Below are 24,601 nucleotides of genomic sequence, written 5' to 3'. Positions count from 1 at the left end.
TGTGGACACTCTCTGCTTTGTGATTTCCGAGGATTCTTTAAACAATACCACCCGAATGCAATGCTAAGATGGTCCCTCATGTAAGTTCATCGCCGATTGCTTTTCCAATACAGTACTTCCTCAAATTACCACAATGATGGGGCGTTAACACCAAGATCTGTAAGTATGCCGTACTGTCCTTTCGCGAGATACAGATTCTTGAGGGGAAAAAAAAAATTAAAAAAATAAATAAAAAACGTGATCGAGGATCTAGCATTGATGGGACTGAAATTTATGGATGGTTGATCCGGGATAACGTTTTACAACGTGATTTAATTAGGATGCTTGTGGGACCATGTAATTTGAACGAATAATACGGGAAAACGTAGTTTCCGGAAACGTATAATCGAGGTTCTACTGTATCATCAAAATCAGATCTCTTCATGCCAAACCAATTGTATTGACTTTGTGTTATAGGCCTTCTTGAAATCAACAAATCGACTGATTCAACCTTCTTGATATTCTCAATGAAGTGGGCATGGACAAGACTCGTTCCATCATTAAACATACTAACATACTCATCACAAATGAAATTCATGGGGGAAGTAATTTGAGATTAAGATGGATGTTCCTCAAGGCAATGCCCTCTCATCCATTCTTTTCAACTGTGTTCTTGAAAAGGTCATCTGTGACTATTGTGCAGTGTCTTATTAATTAATTAAAAAACTGAAGCAAGAAAGTACAGTAGAAGTCCACTATAGCGAGCACGGCATATAACGAGAACTCCGTTAAAGCGACGACTTTTTTCTGTCCCTTCAAAATTCCTATATTAAACTGTGTATCGTCCTTCGGTTACAGCGAGCGCCCTATCACTGGCGCATCCGTTATTACGAGTACGAGCGATTAAGCGCGCACGATTTTTTCCGTTACCGATATTTATGCCCCCCAGCAATGATACTGCATGCGATCGATTACCTTTGACATCGTTTCCTCACTATGTGCACTAGCGATTTCTCTCGTCGACGTTCAAAGGCGATGTCAGAGTCGAATAGTAATAGCCGTTGACAGCTGTTCCGTAAAGAAAATTTGAAATGAAAGAGAACATATTTTCGTAATAAATGCGTAAATAACGTGTCCGATAACGGTTGTTAACTTGTTAAAAATTAAGGCCGACGGCTGACTAAACGACCGCTTAATTCTGAGGCGACATACTGCAATTAAGTAAGAATGGGATGCACCTAGAGATATGGCAGAGTGCTTAATTGATTTCAGAGGTTAGTTTATATTTTGTCGCGTCTGGTTAAATTACGGAAAGGCTATTATGAAAATTTAAAGCGAGAAAGGCATAATTTCTCTACTGGCCCTTGAAGTGCGTTTTCATCATACGTATAGTATGGTTAAGTTGGGATACGTGACGCTGTTTGAATATGAAAACTGAAACATTTGCAACAAAATGCGATCGATCATCTTCGGTACGGTATTAGTTTTCTTACTTTGTGCATTTGCGAGCTCTCTCGTTGACATTCAAAGGCGATGTTGGAGTTGATTAGTAATACCCATCGACTGTTGTTCTCAAAAGAAAATTCGAAATTAAAGAGGATAACACGTTTTCGTAATAAATGCGTAACGTGGCCGATAGCAATTGTTAACTCGTTAAAAATAAAGACTGAAGTAAACGATATCTTAATTTTAATGTTATATACGAAAACTAAGTAAGAATGTGATACACCTCAAGATATGGCAGAGTATATCACTGATTTTAGAGGATATTTCGTATCTTCTCGCATCTAGTTACGGCTATTTACATGCGTTTCAAATATGCATTCATGATACGGTTAGGTTAGGTGACGCTGTTTGAAGAAGAAAGCTAAGGTGTTTGCCACAGAAATCTCTGGAGTGATGCCGTATTTCTCTGAATCCAAGACTTTTTTTCTCAGAATTTCATGCGAAAACTCAAGGGTGTTGCATTCGCGGCCTAACATGGATCCCACTGGCAACTACCGCGGAAACCACGCTGCTTCTTTTCACACGCGCACAGAACTCGTTGACAATAAACGACCGCCTCTTTACTACACGTACACATCGCTAGCCGCGACAACCGGTTGTACAGTGCCTGTGTGTTTCTCAAATCTGCAGAATGGTATAAAAACATGCGACCCTTCGAATTCTTACAAAAGCCATGGCTACTTAGTGGCAGAGTCATAATGCGTCTATTGTACTTGACGCTTAGTAAAATTAAGGTTTATAGACAGCAGGAGTATTTCCGTGATGGATAGTCGTATTGTAAAGATACGTGGAAAAGGTATTGCCGGCAAATTTTCAACGGGTTCTAGTTGATATTATGATTCTAATTTTAAGTTAATGTTTATTAAACATTCGGAAATGTAGAATAATTGTGCAGCTGCAAGAAAATATGGCATAGGCCTAAATAAAGCCAATATTTGGCATTAGCGTGAAGACAAAGAGCTAAAAAAATGCGTACTGTACAAAAAATGCATTCAGTGGTCCGCAACAAGGATGCTTTAAAGAAGTCAAGAATGAAATTGTGAGGTATGTGCATGAAAAACGAAAGGGTGGAATGCCCATACTCTGGCGCAATAAACTCGTTCGTTGACTTTCAACGTTCGCGATTAGGCCTATACATCGCTAGCCGCCGAATTTGGCCAAACCCGATAAGCGAGACGTGTGTGTAGCGGTAGCCGGTTATATCTGACGCTGCGTAAAAGTAACAGTTTTATAGACAGCAAGAATAATTTCCTGACAGATCGTGGTATTATAGAGGCGCATAGAATAGGTATTGCCGGAAAATTTTCAATGAGTTCTCTTCGGTATTATGATGCCAATGTTAAGTTCATGGTCCTTAAACCCGCGGAAATAAAGAACAATTGTGCAGCCACAAAAAAAGAAAAAGAAATATGGCATGACGAAAGTCAAAGTTCGGCATCTAAAAATAGTCTAAATATGCGTAGGCCTACTGTACAACAAGGCATTCATATGATTTTACAAACTTCTTTTTGAGCCTGATTTAAATTTTTTGAAGGAAAAAGTGGGGTTCATCTTGGATTTGGAGAAATACGGTACTATAATTTTTTCAGATGAAATTAAACACACTTTCACGTAGTATCGGATTACGAAAAATAACAAACAGGTAAGCCGTAGTGTGGATATCATCTGCGGAAATGGAAGTTTTGAACAAACTGATTGCCGTTTCATACCGATTTCAAAGTGCATGAAGGGTTTTTGCGACTTTTAGACAAAAATCTGATATAACGACAATCCGTTATAGCGAGTAAATTTTTCGCTGTTATGAATTCTCGCTCTAATGAACTTCTATTGTAATTACAGTGCCAACAGTAATGGTATGTAATGGTCTTCTTCCAAAGACACTGTCTAACCGTCTTAAAATCCTCACTCCTTCAGCTTCATAGAACTAGCCTAAAATAAGCAGTCATCTGAGCCATCTACCACATTGTCTAGAAGTTCTAGGAGATGCAACTTTCACTGAAGTTTTTCAGCACTAAATCATCAGTAGAAGTTGTTTGTAAATAGTATATAATGAAACGGTGTTAGCATGTTCCTAACTAACAAGTTTTTCTTGCTTAGCACAAGGTGAATTCACAGTCCCAATTTCCATTGTATTAAATCCGTATAAAAATACAGTGAAACTCGGTTAAGAAGTTTTCCCGCCTAAGAAGTGCGATATCCTTGGTACCTTGATCAGTTGCATTAAGATGTATATTTTTCCCGTTTAAAGTGTTTCCCGGTTAAACAGTTCAGATTTCAGAGCCCCTCAAGATAGAAAACGTCCGCTCAAAGCAGCCCGTGGTTAGAACCCTCCAGTCTCCGCGCAAGTTGTACCCTGTGTCAGACCGTTCGCGAGCTCGCGGTGTGTGTCTGGTGTCAAGGAACATGCGCGGGCCTGCCAAGGCCATATGACGTCACGCTATGACAACACGGACAGCAGATGCTCACTCTCTTGCTCTCACCTTGTGGAATCGAATTGAACCCATCAGTGGAAATTTCCACTCCACCGTTCCATCTAGTGGAATAGAATCAAACGGGATTCTACGTGGGAAACAAAGCACGCAATGGATGGTTTGATAAAACTAATGCAGTAATTTGCGGGCCGCGACAGGGTGAAGTCATTAATTGAGGTGGCCTAAACATTAATTAAAAACTGTAGTGTATTGGTCCACAACATTACTGTTAATCTACCACAAAATTGAATATTGTAACCTGTTAGATTTTTCATTCCCTTGCTTATTTCCTTCCAGGCATTCTCTCTCACGTTGTTGTTGCAATAATACTTATGGGTCTTGCCATAGAGGAAATTACGTTTTTGAACTAAACTGATAAGATTTTCTGTGTCCATTATTAGTGAGGTGAATAAAAACAACTTCCCGACTCTACGCAGGAAACAGCCGACTTGCCAGCAGCCAGCTGATACACATGCCGCCACAGCCGGCCGAAAGATTGCGATCTTTTACGAAGTTGAACGAATGTTGATAGCCAACTGGGTGTTGGTGGAAGGCACACAGAGGCATTGCAATACCACGTGTCGGCATAAAATTGAAAGTTATTTTTAATTTTACCTTTATACGAGCTAAACATTGTATTATCGTGTCACTCGTAATTATTACATCACATTATTAGAACATAGCACAAGGATGAGACATGAAATAAAATTCGCTCGGGGAAAGAAACTGTTTATGTTTAGATGTGCTAGCGTTGGTACTGTGCCTTTATCACTCCCACATAATACCCCAGATACTTTTCCATGCGCTCATTTCTGCAACTTCGAACCTGTGTTTCTTTTCTTCATTACCTATAGCATAAAGAGGATTGAAGCGGGAAAATAAACTCAATACTGGCTTGGCCACGTGGTACTTGTGACACAGCCAGAAACTACACCCATTGCCGTGACAACCAGTAGGAACGCAGGGGCGATTTAGACCTAGGTTCAAAGAATCTGTAAGAATAAGTTGCTAGATTTCCCATTTGCTGCCGTTATCCTTGAAGCAGGTGTCAGGGGTGTGAGGAAGATAGAAAGCACATGCTAACAAACTGTAGTACAAGTCTTGTCTTTGCGTCTTGTAAGCCTAAGCTACGGATTGCCAAGCATAGTGTAGCATCGTAATTAGTATAAATAGGAGTCGGTGAAGTTAGTTATACTTGTCATATAAACGTACAAACGTTTTAAGTGAAAATGAGCGGAACTCAGAGGAAAGAGATCAAGCGAAAGGCACTAACAATAAATGACAAAGTGGAGATTATAAGGAAAGTGGAGTCATCTACACTTTCCCGTGTTGCTTTGGCAAAGGAGCTGGGGATGCCGCCGTCTACTTTGGACGGTATTATAGCGAAGAAAGAAGAGATCTCTGCTTCTGCAGGGAATACTTCAGCAAATTGTAAGGAAGTTAAATTTGAAAAGTACGATGAAATAGAACAAGCTCTGCTAATATGGTTTCAACAGCAGCAAAGTTTAAACATACCTTTCAGTGGGATTATTGTGCAGGAGAAAGCCTCATGCAAATTAAGGGTACCTTTTACCGCGTTGAACGGGTGGCTGGAACGCTTTAAAAATCGAGCCGGCATTGTTTACAAAACAATTTGTTGCGAAGCAGAGAGTGTAAGTGCGGAGGAAAGGGAAGTGTGGAAGGAAATGGTTCTGCCTGCTAAAATAAGCAAACCTTGCAACGTTTTTATATAACTTAACTAGCTGATGTACCCGTGCTTTGCTACGGAATACTACATTGTATACAGAATTCTAGGTTAGGTAGTGTACACGTGAGCAAGATTGTATTAAATTGCATAGCACTTAACGTCACCCTAGAAATGCGACGGGGAAGTCGCCAAACGTTTTTTCTCATATGAAGACTGGGTTAGGAATTTTCATTGTAATGGTAGGCCCCCTTGCCTACCATCAGTCACAATCAGTTGGAGAGTTTTCATTATAATGACAGACACTCACTTTCTACCTGCCTTTTTACATCCTCAGAAAGACCGTCTTAGTAGTTTTCCAACTGAAATGAACAGAGGTCATTACAATGACGTCAGTGGAAATGGCGAGATTAAAAGCAATGCTTTTATATGAAATATTCGAATAAATGAAAAACCACACATTTTCTCGCTTTTACCCAGGAGTACTACGCTGCCGATCTAACAGTCCAAAGTTCCAGATCTGGAATGACCAAGCCGCAGACCGCCGTGATCCGTGAACACACTTCGTCTTATTTCGGCCGGGTGGGGGTGTCGAATAGTGGGGACTCCCAGGGAAAAAACTATACCCTCTCACTAATCTGTTTCCTAGGAGTACCCCAATGAGTTGGAAAATCTCAGTTCAGTACACAGGCGACTGAAAAATCTATTTGACTTGGAGGAAATTTTTTCCTCCAAGCCAGAGGAAAAACTCCCTCTTCACTAATAATTTGGAATAAAAGAATGTAGAATTTAATAAAAGTGAAGAGGAAGAAGCTTTTAAGAAACGGCCCTTTCCAGGGTTGAATTTTGAGTTATTTAGTGAATTGTGGTGCTATAATTTGGAATAGGCCTAAATTGTAATTATAGACCAGGACATACTACTACTACTACTACGGCGTGAGTCTCTGCCTTAAGTATGCACACTGCTCACTCAAACCAGGGCATCAGAGTAGGGATCGAATAGCTGGAACACTATGATGAACCGGTCTGTTACGAACCCGCAGTATCAGAAAATGTATGAACCAGAGGAATGGCATGCTCAAGAAGAAAGTCTTACAAATCCCCAGCTATTTCCCGCCAATATTCAGCAGGCTGTTACACTCGGTACGCAGCAGTAATCCCATCTATCCAAGTTGAGCGGCAGTATAAGAGACAAAGAACGTCACAACAAACAATGGTCAATGTATTGTTATTGTTGATCAATGTTATGTGCTTTCAATATTGTAGGCCTTCACATTTAGTTTCCTTCCGTCTCTGAAATACCACTCTTATCATAGCCGGTACGGTAAAACCGAATAAAACATACATGGTCGGAAATTGTATTCTGTATAACTTTTGTTATGAAGTACTTTTCGATAGGACCAATAACATAGGTATTTAAAAATTCCATTTTAGGCTCCTTCCCCTAAACTACAATTCCATCCAGGGTGAATAAAATTGTTTATAACGTAGACTGTATGTAGTTTCTTATTCCACAACTGTACATACGGGCTTTCATTAAATTCTGTTAACCCAATTTCTTGTGGCTCGGCGTTGATATGGACTAGGCAACAAAAATACAAATTCACGAATATCTGTGTTATCAAAGTCGTTACGGTAACAATGTATGACATAAATGATCGTAAATTTAATTCTATATAACTTTCGTTATGTAGTATTTATTGGTAGAACCACTAATAATATAAATATTTGAGTATTAAATTTTAGTCCTTCCCCTAAACTACCATTTCACTCAGCGTGAGTAAAATTATTTATAGCCTAGATTGTAGTGGTTCATCCCCCGACTTCACATACCGATTTTCATTAAATTCTCTTCAGCCGTTTTCTCGTGATGCGTGTACATACATACATACAGACAGACATTACGGAAAAGTAAAAAGTGCATTTCCTTGTTACTATGGACATGACCGATACAGAAATACCATTCTTTTCAAATTCTGAGCAATGTACAGACAAAACTCTTATTATATATATAGATATGTTCCCTTCTTTTATCAAATATATTTATAATACGGTATGTTCAATTATTTTACTTTATCTCTAAAAATATTGTCATGATAATTGAATTTTTATATTGTGGCTTTCTGTTAGCAGCTCTTATATATCGGCCTATTTTGGTATTGTTCACAAACAAGGAAATCTGTTGGCTGTGTGTTTCACATGTATTTCAAAGTACAGAATAAGTTTTTGGGCATTACCCCTTTTAAGAAGTTTGCTGCTTAAGAATTTTTTTTTTTTTTGCAGTCCCTTGAAAAACTTCTTAACAGAGTTTCACTGTACTTCACTTATCACGTCACAAAATTCGCCATTACCGCTTCGTACGATCAAATTCTTCCTAGCTCCGAAAATGTTCTCTGTCATAGCTTGTGAAAGGAAAGTTATTTCCAACACCGATAAGAGCGCCATAGGAGGAAGGGTAGGGAAAGTTGCGAGATAATGAGAAAAAGGTCTTGAATTCCTGAACTTCAGGGGCAAGTTACACTTTCGGGGAGCAAGCCGTTAGCCTTAGGAATATTTCATTTTGCTTGCTGGTTAGCAGTGAGATTGCTGAATAACCAGGTGAGCCTGTTTGTGCTTGTATTTCAAATTCCTTTAACAAGAAATTATTGTGTGTTGAGTGGTACACTGAAGGGTAGCAAATATTTGTCGTGCAATAGCCTACCTACAAATTAGGAACATAATCGTGAGAAGCTGACTAACATGGTACATTACCGTCTTGTGATAGCCTAGATATGGATAGAGAAAGTTGTGAAATTGCTTATAATGAAGGTAAAATTAAAATCCGTCAGGAAGTGTACTGGCAAACAGAGGTGCTGGTAATGTTGAAACTAGCACTTTTGAGTTTCGATTCGAGTCTGTCGAAGTTCTGTCATGTTCAAAATGGCGGGCAAAGTCATTCTCTCACATGTGGCCAATTGGAATCTATGAATAATTCACAGTCAAACAGTGTAACAAGAAAACAATGTTTAATGACCCAGTGGTGTGAATTCTAAGGCTTCAACTAACATTTATTGTAGAAAGAGTGTGATGTGCAATAATACACTGATACTTTTATGGGTCCCAGTGCAAATATTTTCATATTTATTGCCAGGTGTTTTTCACACCTTTCAATACACTACTATTATTATTTTATAAGCCCCAGAAGAAAAGGTTTCCATATTTGTTTCCTTGTGTTTTTCACACCTTTTTATGCTCTCTTCACATGTTTAGAAACGGTAGATATAGCTTTCAGTGTACCCACACATTTATTACTTAAAATACACTTGTGTAAAAAAAATATTCCATATTCCTGTTGGATAGTTTTTATTAGTATATTCAACAGTATGTTTTCTCTTTCCTTGCCTTCTGCAGAAACGTCTTGATTTTGCTAGTGGCTTTACATCACACCGACTCAGGTCTTATGGCGACGATGGGACAGGAAAGGCCTAGGAGTTGGAAGCGGCCATGGCCTTAATTAAGGTACAGCCCCAACATTCAGAAACGTCTTAATGAGGTCTTAACATATATAAATAAACAGACCTATGCATATACAGTGCCTCTTCCTTATATTTAGTACCCAAGAGGTATTCAATACAAATTATGTGAAATATTGTGTTGTCATAGTAGTAGTAGAAAAATGCATATAGTCATAAATACAATAAATAAACTGGTAATTTCTTTCTTAAGAAATAACTAACTTACCTATGAATTAATGCTTTAGGCTTCATACCATGAAGGTAAGCTACTCCCTTGGCACACTGAAGAGCCCAGCTCATTGCATGTCCAGCAGTATAAGTCGGCTGGGGTCGACAATGGAGAACTGGAACACAGACCAGGTATGATTATCGAAGAAGAAATTTTCTCTGTAATTTAAATTAAAACCACAATCTTAAAACTGAAAGCCAAGAGGTCACAAGCACAATGTTCAGTATTTACATACATCATCAAACTGAATTTTTAATTTTCTCTCTCTCTGTTCCAGATTTTATTTTGTATTAATAGTCATATTTTTTGGTCATATGTCTGGAATGCAGTGGTAGGCCAAGGAAGAGAAGGTAGTACAGTAGGAGAATTTGGATTGGGACAAAGGAACGAAAGAGGAAGTCGGCTGGTTGAATTCTGCACTGATCATAATTTAGTCCTTGCCAATACTTGGTTCAAACACCACAAACGACAGCTGTATACGTGGACGAGACCTGGAGACACTGGAAGGTATCAAATAGACTTCATTATGATTAGGCAGAGATTCAGAAACCAGGTGTTGGATTGCAAACTTTCCCAGGAGCAGACGTGGACTCTGAACACAACTTGTTGGTCATGAAATGCCATCTGAAGTTGAAGAAATTGAAGAAAGGAAAGAATGCAAAAAGATGGGATCTAGACAAGTTGAAAGAAAAGAGTGTGAGGGATTGTTTCAAGGAACATGTTGCAAAAGGACTAAATGAAAAGGCTGAAGGAAACACAATAGAGGAAGTGTGGAGAGTAATGAAAAATGAAGTCAGTAGGGCTGCTGAAGAGATGTTAGGAAGGAAGAAAACATCAACTAAGAATCAGTGGATAACTCAGGTGATACTAGACCTGATTGATGAACGACGAAAATACAAGAATGCAAGAAATTAGGAGGGCAGAAAAGAATACAGGCGATTAAAGAATCAAGTGGATAGAAAGTGCAAGGTAGCTAAGAAAGAATGGCTGAAGGAGAAGTGCAAGGATGTCGAAGGCTGTATGGTCCTGGGAAAGGTAGATGCTGCATACAGGAAAATCAAGGAACCTTTGGAGAAAGGAAATCTAGGTGTATGAATATTAAGAGCTCAGATGGAAAGCCACTTCTAGGGAAAGAAGACAAAGCAGAAAGATGGCAGGAGCATATTCAACAGTTGTATCAAGGTAAAGATGTAGATAATTTGGCTCTGGAACATGAAGAGGCTGTTGATGCTGATGAAATGGGAGACCCAATTTTGAGGTCAGAGTTTGACAGAGCTGTGAGTGACCTAAATAGGAACAAGGCACCTGGAATTGATGACATTCCCTCTGAATTACTGACTGCCTTAGGAGACACCAGCATGGCAAGGTTATTTCATTTAGTGTGCAAGATGTATGAGACAGGAGAAGTCCCATCTGATTTTCGGCAGAATGTTGTTATACCTATTCCCAAGAAAGCCGGTGCTGACAGGTGTGAAAACTACCGCAGCATTAGTTTAGTATCTCATGCCTGCAAAATTTTAACACGTATTATTTACAGAAGAATAAAAAAACAAAGTTGAAGCTGAGTTGGGAGAAGATCAATTTGGCTTCAGAAGAAATGTAGGAACACGTGAAGCAATCCTGACTTTACGTCTGATCTTAAAGGATCGAATCAAGAAGGACAAGCCCACGTACATGGCATTCGTAAATCTAGAAAAGGCATTCAATAATGTTGATTGGATCAAGCTATTTATGATTCTGAAGATGATAGGGATCAGATACTGAGAACGAAGAATTATCTACAATCTGTATAAAACTCAGTCTGCAGTGATAAGGATCGAGTGCTTTGAAAAAGCAGCAGCAATCCAGAAAGGAGTGAGGCAAGGCTGCAGTTTGTCCCCTCCCCTTTTCAATGTTTACATAGAACAGGCAGTAAAGGAAATCAAAGAGAAATTTGGAAAGGGAATCACAGTCCAAGGAGAGGAAATCAAAACCTTGAGCTTTGCCGATGATATTGTTATTTTATCTGAGACTGCAGAAGATCTCGAGAAGTTGGTGAATGGTATGGATGAAGTCTTGGGTAAGGAGTACAAGATGAAAATAAATAAGTCCAAAACAAAAGTAATGGAGAGCAGTCGAACGAAGGCAGGTGATGTAGGAAATATTAGATTAGGAAAGGAAGTCTTAAAGGAAGTAGATGAATATTGTTACTTGGGTAGTAATATAACTAATGATGGCAGAAGTAAGGAGGACATAAAATGTAGACTAGCACAAGCAAGGAAGAGCTTTCTTAAGAAAATAAATTTGCTCACTTTAAACATTGATATCGGAATTAGAAAGATGTTTTTGAAGACTTTCGTGTGGAGCGTGGCATTGTATGGAAGTGAAACATGGACGATAACTAGCTCAGAAAGAAAGAGAACAGAAGCTTTTGAAATGTGGTGTTACAGAAGAATGCTGAAGGCGAGATGGATAGATCGAATCACGAATGAAGAGATACTGAATCGAATTGGTGAGAGGAGATCGATTTGGCTAAATTTGACGAGAGGAAGACATAGCATGATAGGACACATCTTAAGACACCCAGGACTTGTTCAGTTGGGTTTTTTTTTTTTTTTTTGCTAGTTGCTTTACGTCGCACCGACACAGATAGGTCTTATGGCGACGATGGGACGGGAAAGGGCTAGGAGTGGGAAGGAAGCGGCCGTGGCCTTAATTAAGGTACAGCCCCAGCATTTGCCTGGTGTGAAAACGGGAAACCACGGAAAACCATTTTCAGGGCTGCCGACAGTGGGATCAGTTGGTTTTTGAAGGAAGTGTAGGTGGTAAGAACGGTAGGGGTAGACCAAGGTATGATTATGACAAGCAGATTAGAGCAGATGTAAGATGCAATAGTTACGTAGAAATGAAGAGGTTAGCACAGGATAGCGTGGCATGGAGAGCTGCATCAAACCAGTCTATGGACTGTTGACTCAAACAACAACATGTCAATAGGGATATGAAAGTACAAATACTCTGAAACTGCACCTAGAAACTTAATTACACCTCACATTAGGGTTTAAATTATGGGTATTACTAACTTCAAACTGACTTAAGAAGTCACAATGGGTTATTAGGTAGTATATATGCTTTTGCATGACTTACGTAGACCTATAGGCCCAAGTTCTGTTTTTTTCATACAGTTCATAAAATTTATTCTTCAATACTTCATCAAGTGCCGCAAATCATGGCATATGACTTCTCTTATATCAACGGTTGATGAGTGCAAGTCCTCTGCTTTAACTACTTACATCAGCAAAGACATAGATGTTCGAGCAATTGTAAGAAAATGCTCTCAAGGATACTAAATATTGTCTATAAACAATGGAGTTTTAAAGATTAGCATTATAATCTAGTGTTAAAAAAGTTGACGCCACACTGCAACGGGGAACACAAATGATAAAGGTTCAAAAGATGCCAGAACTACATTTATCATATCCTTATGCATTAAACTTATATTATGAAAGGTGAAAAACATACATACTCTCTCAAGATAATTGGGCTGAGCAAATTACATGACTGACAAACATCTATTTAGAAATGATATGAACGCTTGATGCAATAACACAAGTGTGTCTGCACGTTAACATGTTCCTCGCAGTTCGGGTCACCGAGTGTCCCAAAGCATGTTACTCTTATCTGTTGGTGCAAAGTTCCTAAAATTGTGGAGTAAGTAACTAGGTCCTAGTTACAAATTTCCGATAACTAATGCCAACATAGTGTTCCTATCGAAGTAAAAGATCGAGGCATACTGCTAGTTTTGATCGTCCCACTGGTAACACGAAGGAATTCTTTTGTATCTTCCATTCATATCGCTTCGTGTCACTCTGTGTTCAGATTGTTGTCTAACCTATATTTCTACGCGGGAATTGCTTGCTGGTTACGATGAATGAAACCTACAATGTGGCTACCTTCAGATGGCAAACTGTTGTTTAATACGAGAAGTACCACCCTTCTGACTTCTCGTGTAACCTATTCCTTTCTACAATACTGTCAGGTAGGGACCTGAAAAAAAATCGCATTTGCGATAAATGCGAATTTTTGAATCTTATACTGAATCCAAGCCTACGGTAATTCTAATGTGGAATAAAATCATTTTTACACATAAATAGAAGTGGGATAAAATGCGAATTGTGACCCAAAATGTGAAATTAGTATGAATATGCGATTTTGGTGCAAATTCTGCAAAAAAGTGCTATTTTACTGGCGAAAACAACATATTTCAGCAAAATCGTCAGAAATACTCAAAATATGATGTAAATCTTTCGACCGTACCGATCGATGAAGAAAAGTAGCCAATCGATTGCTGCTTGCTGACTTTAATCGATATTTACAATGGGAATAGCAAGGGGAATAAGATCTGTATCAATTATTATCAAAATGTAAATTGAGTGTCATGGAAATAACGAGATAGATGCAGCGTTGTTTTCCTGATGTTCAAAATTGAAACTAGTGAAAAGTAGAAAGTCGAGCGATCGTTTAGGTTATGGGGTGCATGACAAAAACTGCGCAAAAAAGGGCTCAGCAACATGCAGAGGATGGTTTTTATGCCACAGATTCAGTGACAGTGTTTTGCAAGCATTGTAATAGCCGAGTCGGGTGGGAAAAAAAATAGCACTGTGAAACATGTTAAATCTGAAAAACACGTGGGTAAGCGATGCGATAACGAAAGTTCAACCCCTGCTACTAGTACGTCTCAAAGAAAGCAATCTTCTGTGCTTACATAGTTAGTTAGTTGTAAACGATGAAAAATTTCCAGAGATAACTTCTCGAAATGCACAGTTGAAGTATTTGCCAAAGCAAATATACCTCTGGAAAAGCTGGAAAGCAAAGAGCTAAGAGCCTGGATTACTGAGTTTTCAAATGAAGAGCTGCCATGTGTGAGAACTCTACGTGAAGTATATTTACTGGGTAAATTTCGATTTCATTGATCAGGTACGGTTTAGGTATTACGACATTGATACCCCGCGCAAAATTGAAGGATACCGAATTTGAGTGCGATTTCCATATCAAACTATCTTACCCGTACCCAATTGATCCAGTAATTTTAATTTATTTTGTTATAATTTGAGGTCTTTCTTCCTTTCTAGAAGTTGCATCTGACCACCAGAAAAGAACAGCAGAGGCTCTAGTGGGGAAGAATATCAACATATTCTGTGATGAAACTACAGATCGAATGGGCCATTGTGTTTTTATAAGCATATTCCAAGTCCTAGCCGGATCGAAAAGAGAGCTGCTCGTTGTTTCTGTGAACTATCTTGATGCAGGAAATGCTACAAACTGCTCTCGTGCTGTTTTAGAAGCTCTGCACAGTTATAGTGTACCATATGATGTAGTTAAAGTGTTTGTTAGTGATAGTGCCCCGTACATGACCTGGTGTTATGAAACATTAAGTGTGGTCATAGGGGATCATTTAATGCATGTACAGAGCTGGGCACATAAGATCAGCTTGGTTGGCAATAGTTGGGTCGCAGTGATGACAGATTTAAATCATGTGGTTGCGATGGTAAAGTCTGCATTTTGAACACAAGAAAGCAAAAATATAATTATTTACAATTCTTAACATCAAAGTATGGTGCTTCAAAGGAAGCAAAGCTTTTTCCTGCACCTGTCATAACCCGATGGATTAGCTTGTTTCAGGCTGTCTTCTATTCGAGTGCTTACTTTACTGATGTTGTTACATTTTTCAAGATGTCGACATGAAAGACATCAACAACTGTGGTATTAAGTACCTGACTGATCTGAGTGACCGAGAAGTGAATAGGCTTCACTCCCACATGGTTTCTGTCACAGATCATGCAGCTGGATTGGTTGACCTCTTTACTGAACTTGAAGGGTCTCTGTATCCTTGCCTCTCATCTCCTTTACCCCAAACTGCATAACCTTGACGCAAGTTTTACCTTCATTTGTGAGGGGAATTTTACTGTCGCAACTAATGATGCTTTGATTAAGCTCACTCCTCTACAGCAGGCTGCATGTAGAGACTCATTTGTCAAAACTGCTCATTCTTCACAGTGCAAGCTAGCCACATTGAAAGCTAAAGACCCCAACCATAAGCATTTTGTGTCCATTTCTCAAGCTTTGTATCAAAATACATAATTCTGAATAACACTGATAAATTAGATGAGCTTGAGAAACTGTTTGGAGTAACAGATCTCTCACAAAATGATATCTGGTCTGGTTACTGTTCTCTGAAACATGCAATTCAAACCCAGATAAAAGAAAGTGAAAAATGTGATGTAATGCTTGCATTACCTGCAGTTCAGACAAAGTTCAGCATATCTGCTAAATACTGTCTTGAATTGTTGTGGACCCCAACAAACAATGTAGATAGCGAGCGTGTGTTGTCTCATTACAACACACTAGTTACAGACAGACTGTGCAATTTGAAAAAAAGCGATGCCGAAGTACTGACAATGCTTTCATTTGAACAATGAATTTGTATTGTGTGTGAACCAAGGACAATAATTGCACTTCATAAACTTGGAATCGTTAAAATTAATAATACCATGCGATTATTTTAACTTTGTAACTAGATGCTAATTTTGAAAAACATATATGCTAATTTTGAAACAAATAGATGCTAATTTTGAAACAAATAGATGCTAATTTTTCAGGTCCCTACTGTCAGGTAAGTGAATATAAGTTTTCAGATTTTTAATTATTGCAGTAGTTACTGATATATTTATTACCTTCCATAGATAATATTTATAAGCAAATTCATGTCCTTTACTTTAAGCATGGAGGCCTCACATTCTGACACACGGTGGCACGGAAAAGAAAGAGGTTTAGGACAGCAATGGACTCCAGATGAACTGAAAGAAAGTGATGACAGTGACGATCTCTTTTCAGTATCTGATGATAACCTTATGTACAGCCTCATCTTTTGTGATGATATTCTGTCACTAAGCATAATATTAAAATAATTAACATAGGCCTATCATATTCCCATACAAAACAGGTCAATGAATGAGAAACTAACATTTGCTTCTGGGGCATTTCTGGGTCACGTACTTGTTGAATCGGAAAACTGTCGCAGAGGTAAATACATCGGAATGTCTCCTCAACACTAACACACACAACAAGGGCTCCAGCATTGTTTTGGATTTCATAATAGGGACTAACCTAAGTCAAATTCATCAGGTCACCAGTGACCCGAACCGACAATAACTAAAGGCAGCATCGGGTCACTGGTGGGCCGATACAACGAAAATTTACATCATCAAAATTCGCTGTCGCAGGGAACGTGTTAACAACCCTATTTACCATGATATTTCACAGTACATGTTCTAAAATAATTTTTAAACATCCATGATTTGTTATAACTTCATAATATTATATTTTTTAAACTATGGTTTTGTTTTGCCCATAAGGGTACCTACCTTACATCAAGCTGTATGCCAATCAGGAAAGTAAACAAAGACTGAATTAAACGTAAAAGGAAAAGACGACTATAATTAGCAAAAGCTTTCCACACAGGAAAAAAGTCTTAATACTACAAAGAAAATGAATAGTAGACTAAGCTGGTTACTCGAATGATCCGAATGAAAGCTGCTGAGTTCAGCATCAAGCATTAATATCTCTACCTAAAAGTATTCACTTGTAAATTATTATGTTCACTATATATATGAAAATTAATCTTGTCTTTTCTACTAATTGAAAAGAAGATAGAGGAAAGAAACCAACAAAATGGCAAAAGTTCTTTACAAAATCTGCACCCAATAACTTCACCTGTGGCAAGTTCTACTTTGTTTTTGTCACGTAACGAGCAACTCCTTCACTATTTCACAACAAATGAGCTCACCATTATAAAGGGAACCACCTTCAGCATACTCCATGACAAGGCACACAGGATTCTGGGTGCAAGCACCATACAACTTGACAATGTTGGGATGACTCACTCTCGACAACTGACGCACCTCGATGGCAAATGCTTTCTTTTCGGCTTCAGAATCTATGTGTTTGACAGCAACAAAAGAATCACGCCACTTGCCTTTCCATACTACACCAAAGGAACCTTTCCCAACAACCTGCAACATGAAAACATCACTGGATCAACAGGCCTCCTAAAATTTCCTAAATTACAGTGGAACATTCAGTGTTTAATTAAATTTCCTCTTTTAATCCTATAATGCCCAGGATAATAACAATGTTAAAGAAATATGTTCATTAAAACCCCTTCCTATAACATCTGCTTACTCTCACCATTCAATTGTTTCAACTCTTTCATTTTTGATGCAACATATCAGCAATGTATAAATAAATGGCATATTAGTAAATGAGAAGTTACAGACCACTGAGAGGTATCTGTCACAGAACGGTAAGGACTGTGTGGTAGGAAATATTTTAATGTCAATGTTAAGCAGTTCCTCCTAATTTCTTGGTGTCATCTATATATGCATTCTGTATTAGAATAAAATCCAATAATATTTCCAATTGTTTTAGTCATTGGTCTACGGGTAATCAAAGAGGTTTAATACAGCAAACTGAACTGTACAACATAATTCCCAATATTTATAATTTGTGAATTTTATTAGTTTGTCTAACTTCAATATTTTTATTACAGTGCTTCTTATGTAAACATAGGATAACTTTCATTCTAATGTGATGAATATAGATGCCTTTGATTAAAAAATCACGGATTTCTATTCTAATACTTTCTGTGACAAATATGTTGTGCAGAGCATTATAGGGAAGATTGTCGCTGCTACCTGGATTTGATCTTCTTCGGAAAATTTTGTCTACTCTCAACAGGATACAACTGGGCCATGGTAACTGACTGCATAGATTTCCACTACAAATAGAAAATAATTTCTACACCCAACTGTCATTGTGGAGCCTCTACGCAGACCATCAAATATATTATCACCAAGTGTCCAAAAAGAAAGTACAGTGGCAATATCAGTGATTTTGCTCATGCATTTCCAGAGACAGTTATACAAACAGCTTAGACATATAGTTTATTTTCCAAAATCATCTACGTATCATATTCTTTTGTATTGTAAAGCCATACTCTAAATAAATACATGCATCTAATCAGTTAGAACAGATATTTCACTCCTTGGCTGAATGGTCAGCGTATTGACCTTTGGTTCAGAAGACTCAGATTTCAGTTCCCAGCTGGGTTGGGGATTTAACTTTGTTTGGTTAATTCATCTAGCTCAGAGGGCTGGGTGTTAGTTTTCATTTCAATACAAATCTTCCTTTGCGTTCATGATGTCGTCAAACCGTCACCCACCACAGAAACACACAATACTGAATACATCCCTCCACATAGTTGGCATCAAAAAAGGCACCTGGCAGTAAAAATAGGCTAAAGTCACACGAACGACTGACCTCAAGCAATAGCGAAAATATAAGAAGACGACAAACTTTCACTGAGTAATACAGACGCTGCACTATACCTTTAGATGTATATTTTACCGAAGAGTAATGTGAAATATGCATTTTGTAGATTTTTTTGTACAAAAATAGTATATAGCAGAGGTCAGTTCTAAAGGTGGCTTAGGATTTGTTAACAAAGTAGAACATTGCAGGTGTTCAGGTGAGTGAGTGTTGGCAATCTCTTCAAATGGGTCACTCAACATGGAACACATCAGTGCTATTAATAGAACTGAATCTATGTATGAAATTTCAATGAGATGATATTAAATCTCAATCTTTAACCTGTAACAGTCAAATAAGTTTGGCTGGTTTATTTAACTCAACCCTTAGTTATTTTTCTGAAAAAGTAAGGGTGTAGAGAGAAAGAACTTTATCAATAAATATCTATCTGTAAATATAAAATTATCTGTGGTGAACTTTTTATTAACCTGTTAAGTTACTTGGTTTTTATACTAGACAGGACAAATAATAGCCTATGTCGGGTTCAGTTTACTTTTAGTCTGTTTGTTACATAACAGGAAAATGGGTAGGGGGATTTTCATGAAACCTGGTATTTAAGTTTAGAATTTAGCATATTGTTTACAAAGTTTTTTTTTTTTTTTTTTCTATACTGAGGCAGCATTGGTTGATGACATTTGGCACACAGATATATTCTTTGAAGCAGCCCTCGAAAATTACATTCTGCCACTCGCCAAATTAGTTTATTAAAACATAAACAAGCCACCACCAATTAATTCCTAACAAGCTGAGCAGAAGCACAGTTCTCTACTCCTTGAAGTGCTGCCTTGATGCAGTCAAGAATGAAGTATGCACCAAGTGCCACATTCTGGATTTATTGATGGTGATGGTGATTGCTCCTAGAATGGCTTAGACTAAAGTACATGATTAAATGAGGACAATATCTTCAAAGGGATTAGGCTAGCTATTCAAAACTCTACACAAGTTTTCTGAGCACTTAGGTGAACCAAAGAAAGTTTTTTATGGAGTTGTGTGCATTGCAGTAACAACAGTATTTTGTGAATGAGGATTCAGCTTCATTAACAGGATAAAGAGGAGGTAGAGACTTTCCCTGGACATCACTAGACTAGGAGATGACATATAGCTGGCAGTACATGGACCACCCTTAGAAAACTTCAACCCTGGTGTAGCCATAGGTAAGTGGTATTTCTTATCAGAACAGTGCGATGTAAACACACTAAATCCAGCTAGGCAAGGTGTGAGAGATAAGGCTGCAAAATTATTTAAAATTTTAAAAATCAGCATTATTCAAGCTACAACTTGATAACGGAACTAAAATAATGCAAAATGGCCAAATAAATAACAGAGCAATGCAATACATTTTGGTTTATGCTGAGCACTAACAAAATATTATTTTGACCCCACCCCCCCACTCCCAGTGAGTTACCAACAATTTTCGAGAGTTGTTTGAAAAAACAATTTCGCTGCCATACTGGAAAGAAAAGTTTCACATACATACATACATACATAAGCCTAATCATGATAGACTTATGCCTTTCAGCATTCAGTCTGCAAACCTCTGTGAATTTACTAAACGTCGCCACAATCCCCGATTTGCAACTAGTGTTGTGGCCTCATTTAGTTCTATAGCTCTTATCTTTAAATAGTTAGAAACCGAGTCTAACCATCGTCGTCTTGGTCTCCCTCAACTTTTCTTACCCTCCATAACAGAGTCTATTATTCTCCTAGGTAACCTATACTCCTCCATTTGCCTCACATGACCCCACCACCGAAGCCGGTTTAGGGGTACAGCTTCGCCCATCGAGTTCATTCCTAAATTAGCCTTTATCTCCTCATACCGAGTACCCTCCTGCCATTGTTCCCACCTGTTTGTACCAGCAATCATTCTTGCTACTTTCATGTCTGTTACTTCTAACTTATGAATAAGATATCCTGAGTCCACCCAGCTTTCGCTCCCATAAAGCAAAGTTGGTCTGAAAACAGACCGATGTAAAGATAGTTTTGTCTGGGAGCTGACTTCCTTCTTACAGAATACTGCTGATCGCAACTGTGAGCTCACTGCATTAGCTTTACTACACCTTGATTCAATCTCACTTACTACTGTATATTACCATCCTGGGAGAACACACAACCTAAATACTTGAAATTATCGACCTGTTCTAGCTTTGTATCACCAATCCGACATTCAATTCTGTTGAATTTCTTACCAACTGACGTCAATTTAGTCTTCGAGACGCTAATTTTCATACCATACTCATTGCACCTATTTTCAAGTTCCAAGATTGTCAACATAAATGCCTTTTCCCTTGGTATCCTGTCATATGCTTTCTCTAGATCTACAAAACAAACACAACTGCCTATTCCTCTTGTAGCATTTTTCAATTACCTGGTACATACTGAAAATCGGATCCTGACAGCCTCTCTGTGGTCTGAAACCACACTGGTTTTCATCCAACTTCCTCTCAACGACTGATTGCACCCTCCCTTCCAAGATGCCAGTGAATACTTTGTCTGGTATACTAAGCAATGAGATACCTCAATAGTTCTTGCAATCCTTCCTGTTCCCTTGCTTATAGATAGGTGCAATTACTGCTTTTGTCCAATCTGAAGGTACCTTACCAACACTCCACGCTAATTTTACCGAAGTTTCACATTTAAAAAAATCAATCACAAGTCGTATGAGTAGACATTACTGAAGTTTATTTATTTACAATGTAATTGAAAGTAATCTTCATACTATGTTTCCTTATTTCTAGAGAGGTGTCCAACAAGGAAGTGCTCTGTCACCACTCCTGTTCATAATAGTAATGGACAAGGTCATCAAATCTATCGAGAAAATGGACAGTGAACCGAATGCCCTGGTATTTGCTGATGATGTGCTTTTATGGGGAGAGACAGAAGCTGAAGTTCAGAAAAAACTTAATGAATGGAACAACATATTCAAAAATTTTGGACTGAAGATGAGCAAAACAAAACAGTGGAAATGACCATCAACAGGGAAGGAAGAACCTCAAATATATTTCTGGAAGGAGCAAAAATTGAATCAGCTTTCCACTTAAGTACCTCGGAAGCACAATCTCGAAAGACAACACTGTTAGGCAGGAAATACTCAGCAGGACACAGAAAGCATCGAACTTCTACAGTCAAGTCAGAAATCTTCTCTGGGACTGCAAAATACCACAAAAAGCAAAAACAATCATGTACCACACTTACTTCGTACCAACCCTCTCGTATGGTTTAGAGACATGTACCCTACTAAACAAAGACTTCAGTAGAATCCAAACATCTGAAATAAGATTCATTAGAACCATGATCCAAACTACCAGAAAGGACAAGATCAGAAATGAAGTGAATAGGAAAGTAGAATCTTCTGTGGGACTGCAAAATACCACAAAAAGCGAAAACAATCATGTACCACACTTACTTCGTACCAACGCTCATGTACGGTTTAGAGACATGTACCCTACTAAACAGAGACTTCAGTAGAATCCAATGACATTCATTAGAACCATGAACCAAACTACCAGAAAGGACAAGATCAGAAATTAAGTGAATAGGAAAGTAGCTGGTATTGAGGTTCCTATTACCAGTATCATAAAGAAACGCAGACTTCAGTGGTATGGGCACAAAGAGAGTGAACAGAAAATATTTTGACCTTAATCTCGTAGGAAGAAGACCACAGGGAAGACCTAGAAAACGTTGGATAGAGACTGTAAGATCAGATGTGGAGGAGAGAGGATACAAATGGGAGCATGGACTGGAACAGAAGATGTATGAAGACAGAAGGAGATGGAGAGCGCTTGTACACCACACCCGGGAAACTGGAGTTGGGAATGATGATGATGATTACATTGTTATTAATCCTACAAGAGCCAATAATAAATTCATAGTGCCAAGTGAAAATCTAGATTATAATAGGATTTTCTAAAAATGGTAAATATCACAAATTCAGTAGGCCTACCATTTTGATCAATGAGGACTGCATCACACTATAAACATATACATGATTCATCAAAGGATACTGCCAAGATCCACCTCTGGTGAGAAACTATGTGCACAGTGTACTATATCTTCTGGTGTGGACTTGAGAAAGCTTGTTACTTTCATCAACCTGTCTCGGTCTCTTCTTTGACTTTGACAATATGAAAATGACTGATATATGAGCCGTGTCAGTAAGACCTTTCCCAACACAGCCAGATGAATGGCATGAAGGTACTGCACATAGGGTTGATTGGTTTAGCATTTCAGTTGGCTTGGCAGATGGACATGTAATAGCATCCTGTGGATTGGTGAGGAAAGCAACAGGAAACTACCTCATTCCTCATTTCTCTAATACGCCTCCTCAGAGGCCCAGGCTATTTATGGCACCTGATGTCCAGATCTGTTAAAGATTCAAACAGCCTTTGGGCTGAAGATTCAACGTAAGTCAACAGACAACATAACACCCGAGAAAAAAAAAATTCTCCCATGTATCTCAAACGATCCTGCCACCAAAGGAAGGAGCATAGAGCCACTTGCACATCCCTTTGCATTTGTAGGGTTTAAGTTGCAAAGTGATTATAAATAATCTTTTATACTAAAAATAAAAAAAATATAAAAAAAAAAGAAAAAAAGAATATAGGCCTAATAATGAAAAGTCAAAACTTACAACTACAATACTGACAATAAAGATTGTTTTATACACCTGTATTTAAATTAAAAACACTTCAGTATTTCCAGATGGGCTAACTGCCTAATCTGTCAAAGTTAGGATTAAGCCCATCTGATCTACACTATTAAGAACACAAATAGCCTAAATTTTGACTAATGTTATAAAGACAACAGGTCTATCAAGAAAGACTGACAACAAGGGTAACTGGCAATCAGAACCATTGATAATGTGATCATTGATACGGAATGTAGTCCCCCCTGAAATTTGCAGCCACTTAGCCTAGTTCAGTACTACAAGACTTTCAAAATCAAGGAGTAAAATGTTAGGCCCACAAAAGCAAGGTAAGATTTATTAAATAGGCTACATGCTGCAATTCAAAATTACAGATTTAAGTTCCTCACAATATGACAACCAAACGGAAATTACACTAAATTTAAGATCAAAGTGACATGCCTTCAAAACGCAGATTAACCTACTTCAGATCAAAATTTCTGTTCACTTACAATTCTAGATTCCAATATTCTACAGACTCTAAATCTGAAAGCACCAATTGTCACTGCTGACAAATAGGTAAATTAGCAAGTGAAGCATATGTAAATATCTTCTATGTTCCAATTTCTGCACAAATACAATTCTGACAATTAGTAAAACCATTTGCTCTGCAGAACAGTAAGTGACAATACGAAGTAGTTTCATATAACTAAGAATAGAAATCAGAAGTAACAAACCTCTATCTTCTGTATTTCATTGTAATTTATTTCTTCCACGAAGTGCTGAGGTTGGACGGTTCCTTCCTTGCACGCCATGTGTTGCTTTCACCATCACATATTTTTCGATTCAAATTCTTCTTCATGTGATACAGGAACGTTTTAAGTTTATTTATCAACGAAAACGAGAGCTGCCATCTTCCATTTGAAGATGTTCACAGCCTTTGTTACTACCACGATTGGCAATGCTTGCAAAATAGACACGGTTTCATTTCGTGCCAATCCCAGTAGGTGGCTGAAATTTCCCTTGCTTTTACTAATTTTTCTTAAGTTTTTCTGTGCTTTTTGTATTATTACCAAGACCGCGATTCTAAATTATTGTCCAGGACGTACAATATAGTGTGACGACAGTCTTTGGACCACATGTTAATCGGTATTTGTTAATAGGCAGGGCGTGATGTTCGTTGCCTCGTCACGTGTAGCGCTGCTGTCGATACAA

The 24,601-nt window shown here is 38.2% G+C and overlaps 1 protein-coding gene across 1 annotated transcript in view; it reads right to left on the bottom strand.

Moving 5' to 3' along the window:
• Window positions 1–24,316, bottom strand: part of LOC136857219 (mitogen-activated protein kinase kinase kinase 7) — a 168,383-nt gene extending 144,067 nt beyond the window's left edge. The window contains exons 1-3 of the mRNA XM_068225255.1: window positions 24,124–24,316; window positions 17,186–17,411; window positions 9,361–9,478 (exon numbers count right to left, since the gene is read on the bottom strand). Coding sequence (XP_068081356.1) covers window positions 9,361–9,478; window positions 17,186–17,411; window positions 24,124–24,201 — 422 coding nt within the window. The 5' untranslated portion in view covers window positions 24,202–24,316. The remainder of the gene's footprint in view (window positions 1–9,360; window positions 9,479–17,185; window positions 17,412–24,123) is intronic.
• Between the last annotated feature and the right edge of the window lie 285 nt (window positions 24,317–24,601).

The sequence above is a fragment of the Anabrus simplex genome, chromosome 1 (assembly GCF_040414725.1).
Source record: "Anabrus simplex isolate iqAnaSimp1 chromosome 1, ASM4041472v1, whole genome shotgun sequence".
In the NCBI taxonomy this organism is placed as follows: domain Eukaryota; kingdom Metazoa; phylum Arthropoda; class Insecta; order Orthoptera; family Tettigoniidae; genus Anabrus; species Anabrus simplex.
This window is presented reverse-complemented; position numbering and strand designations above follow the sequence as displayed.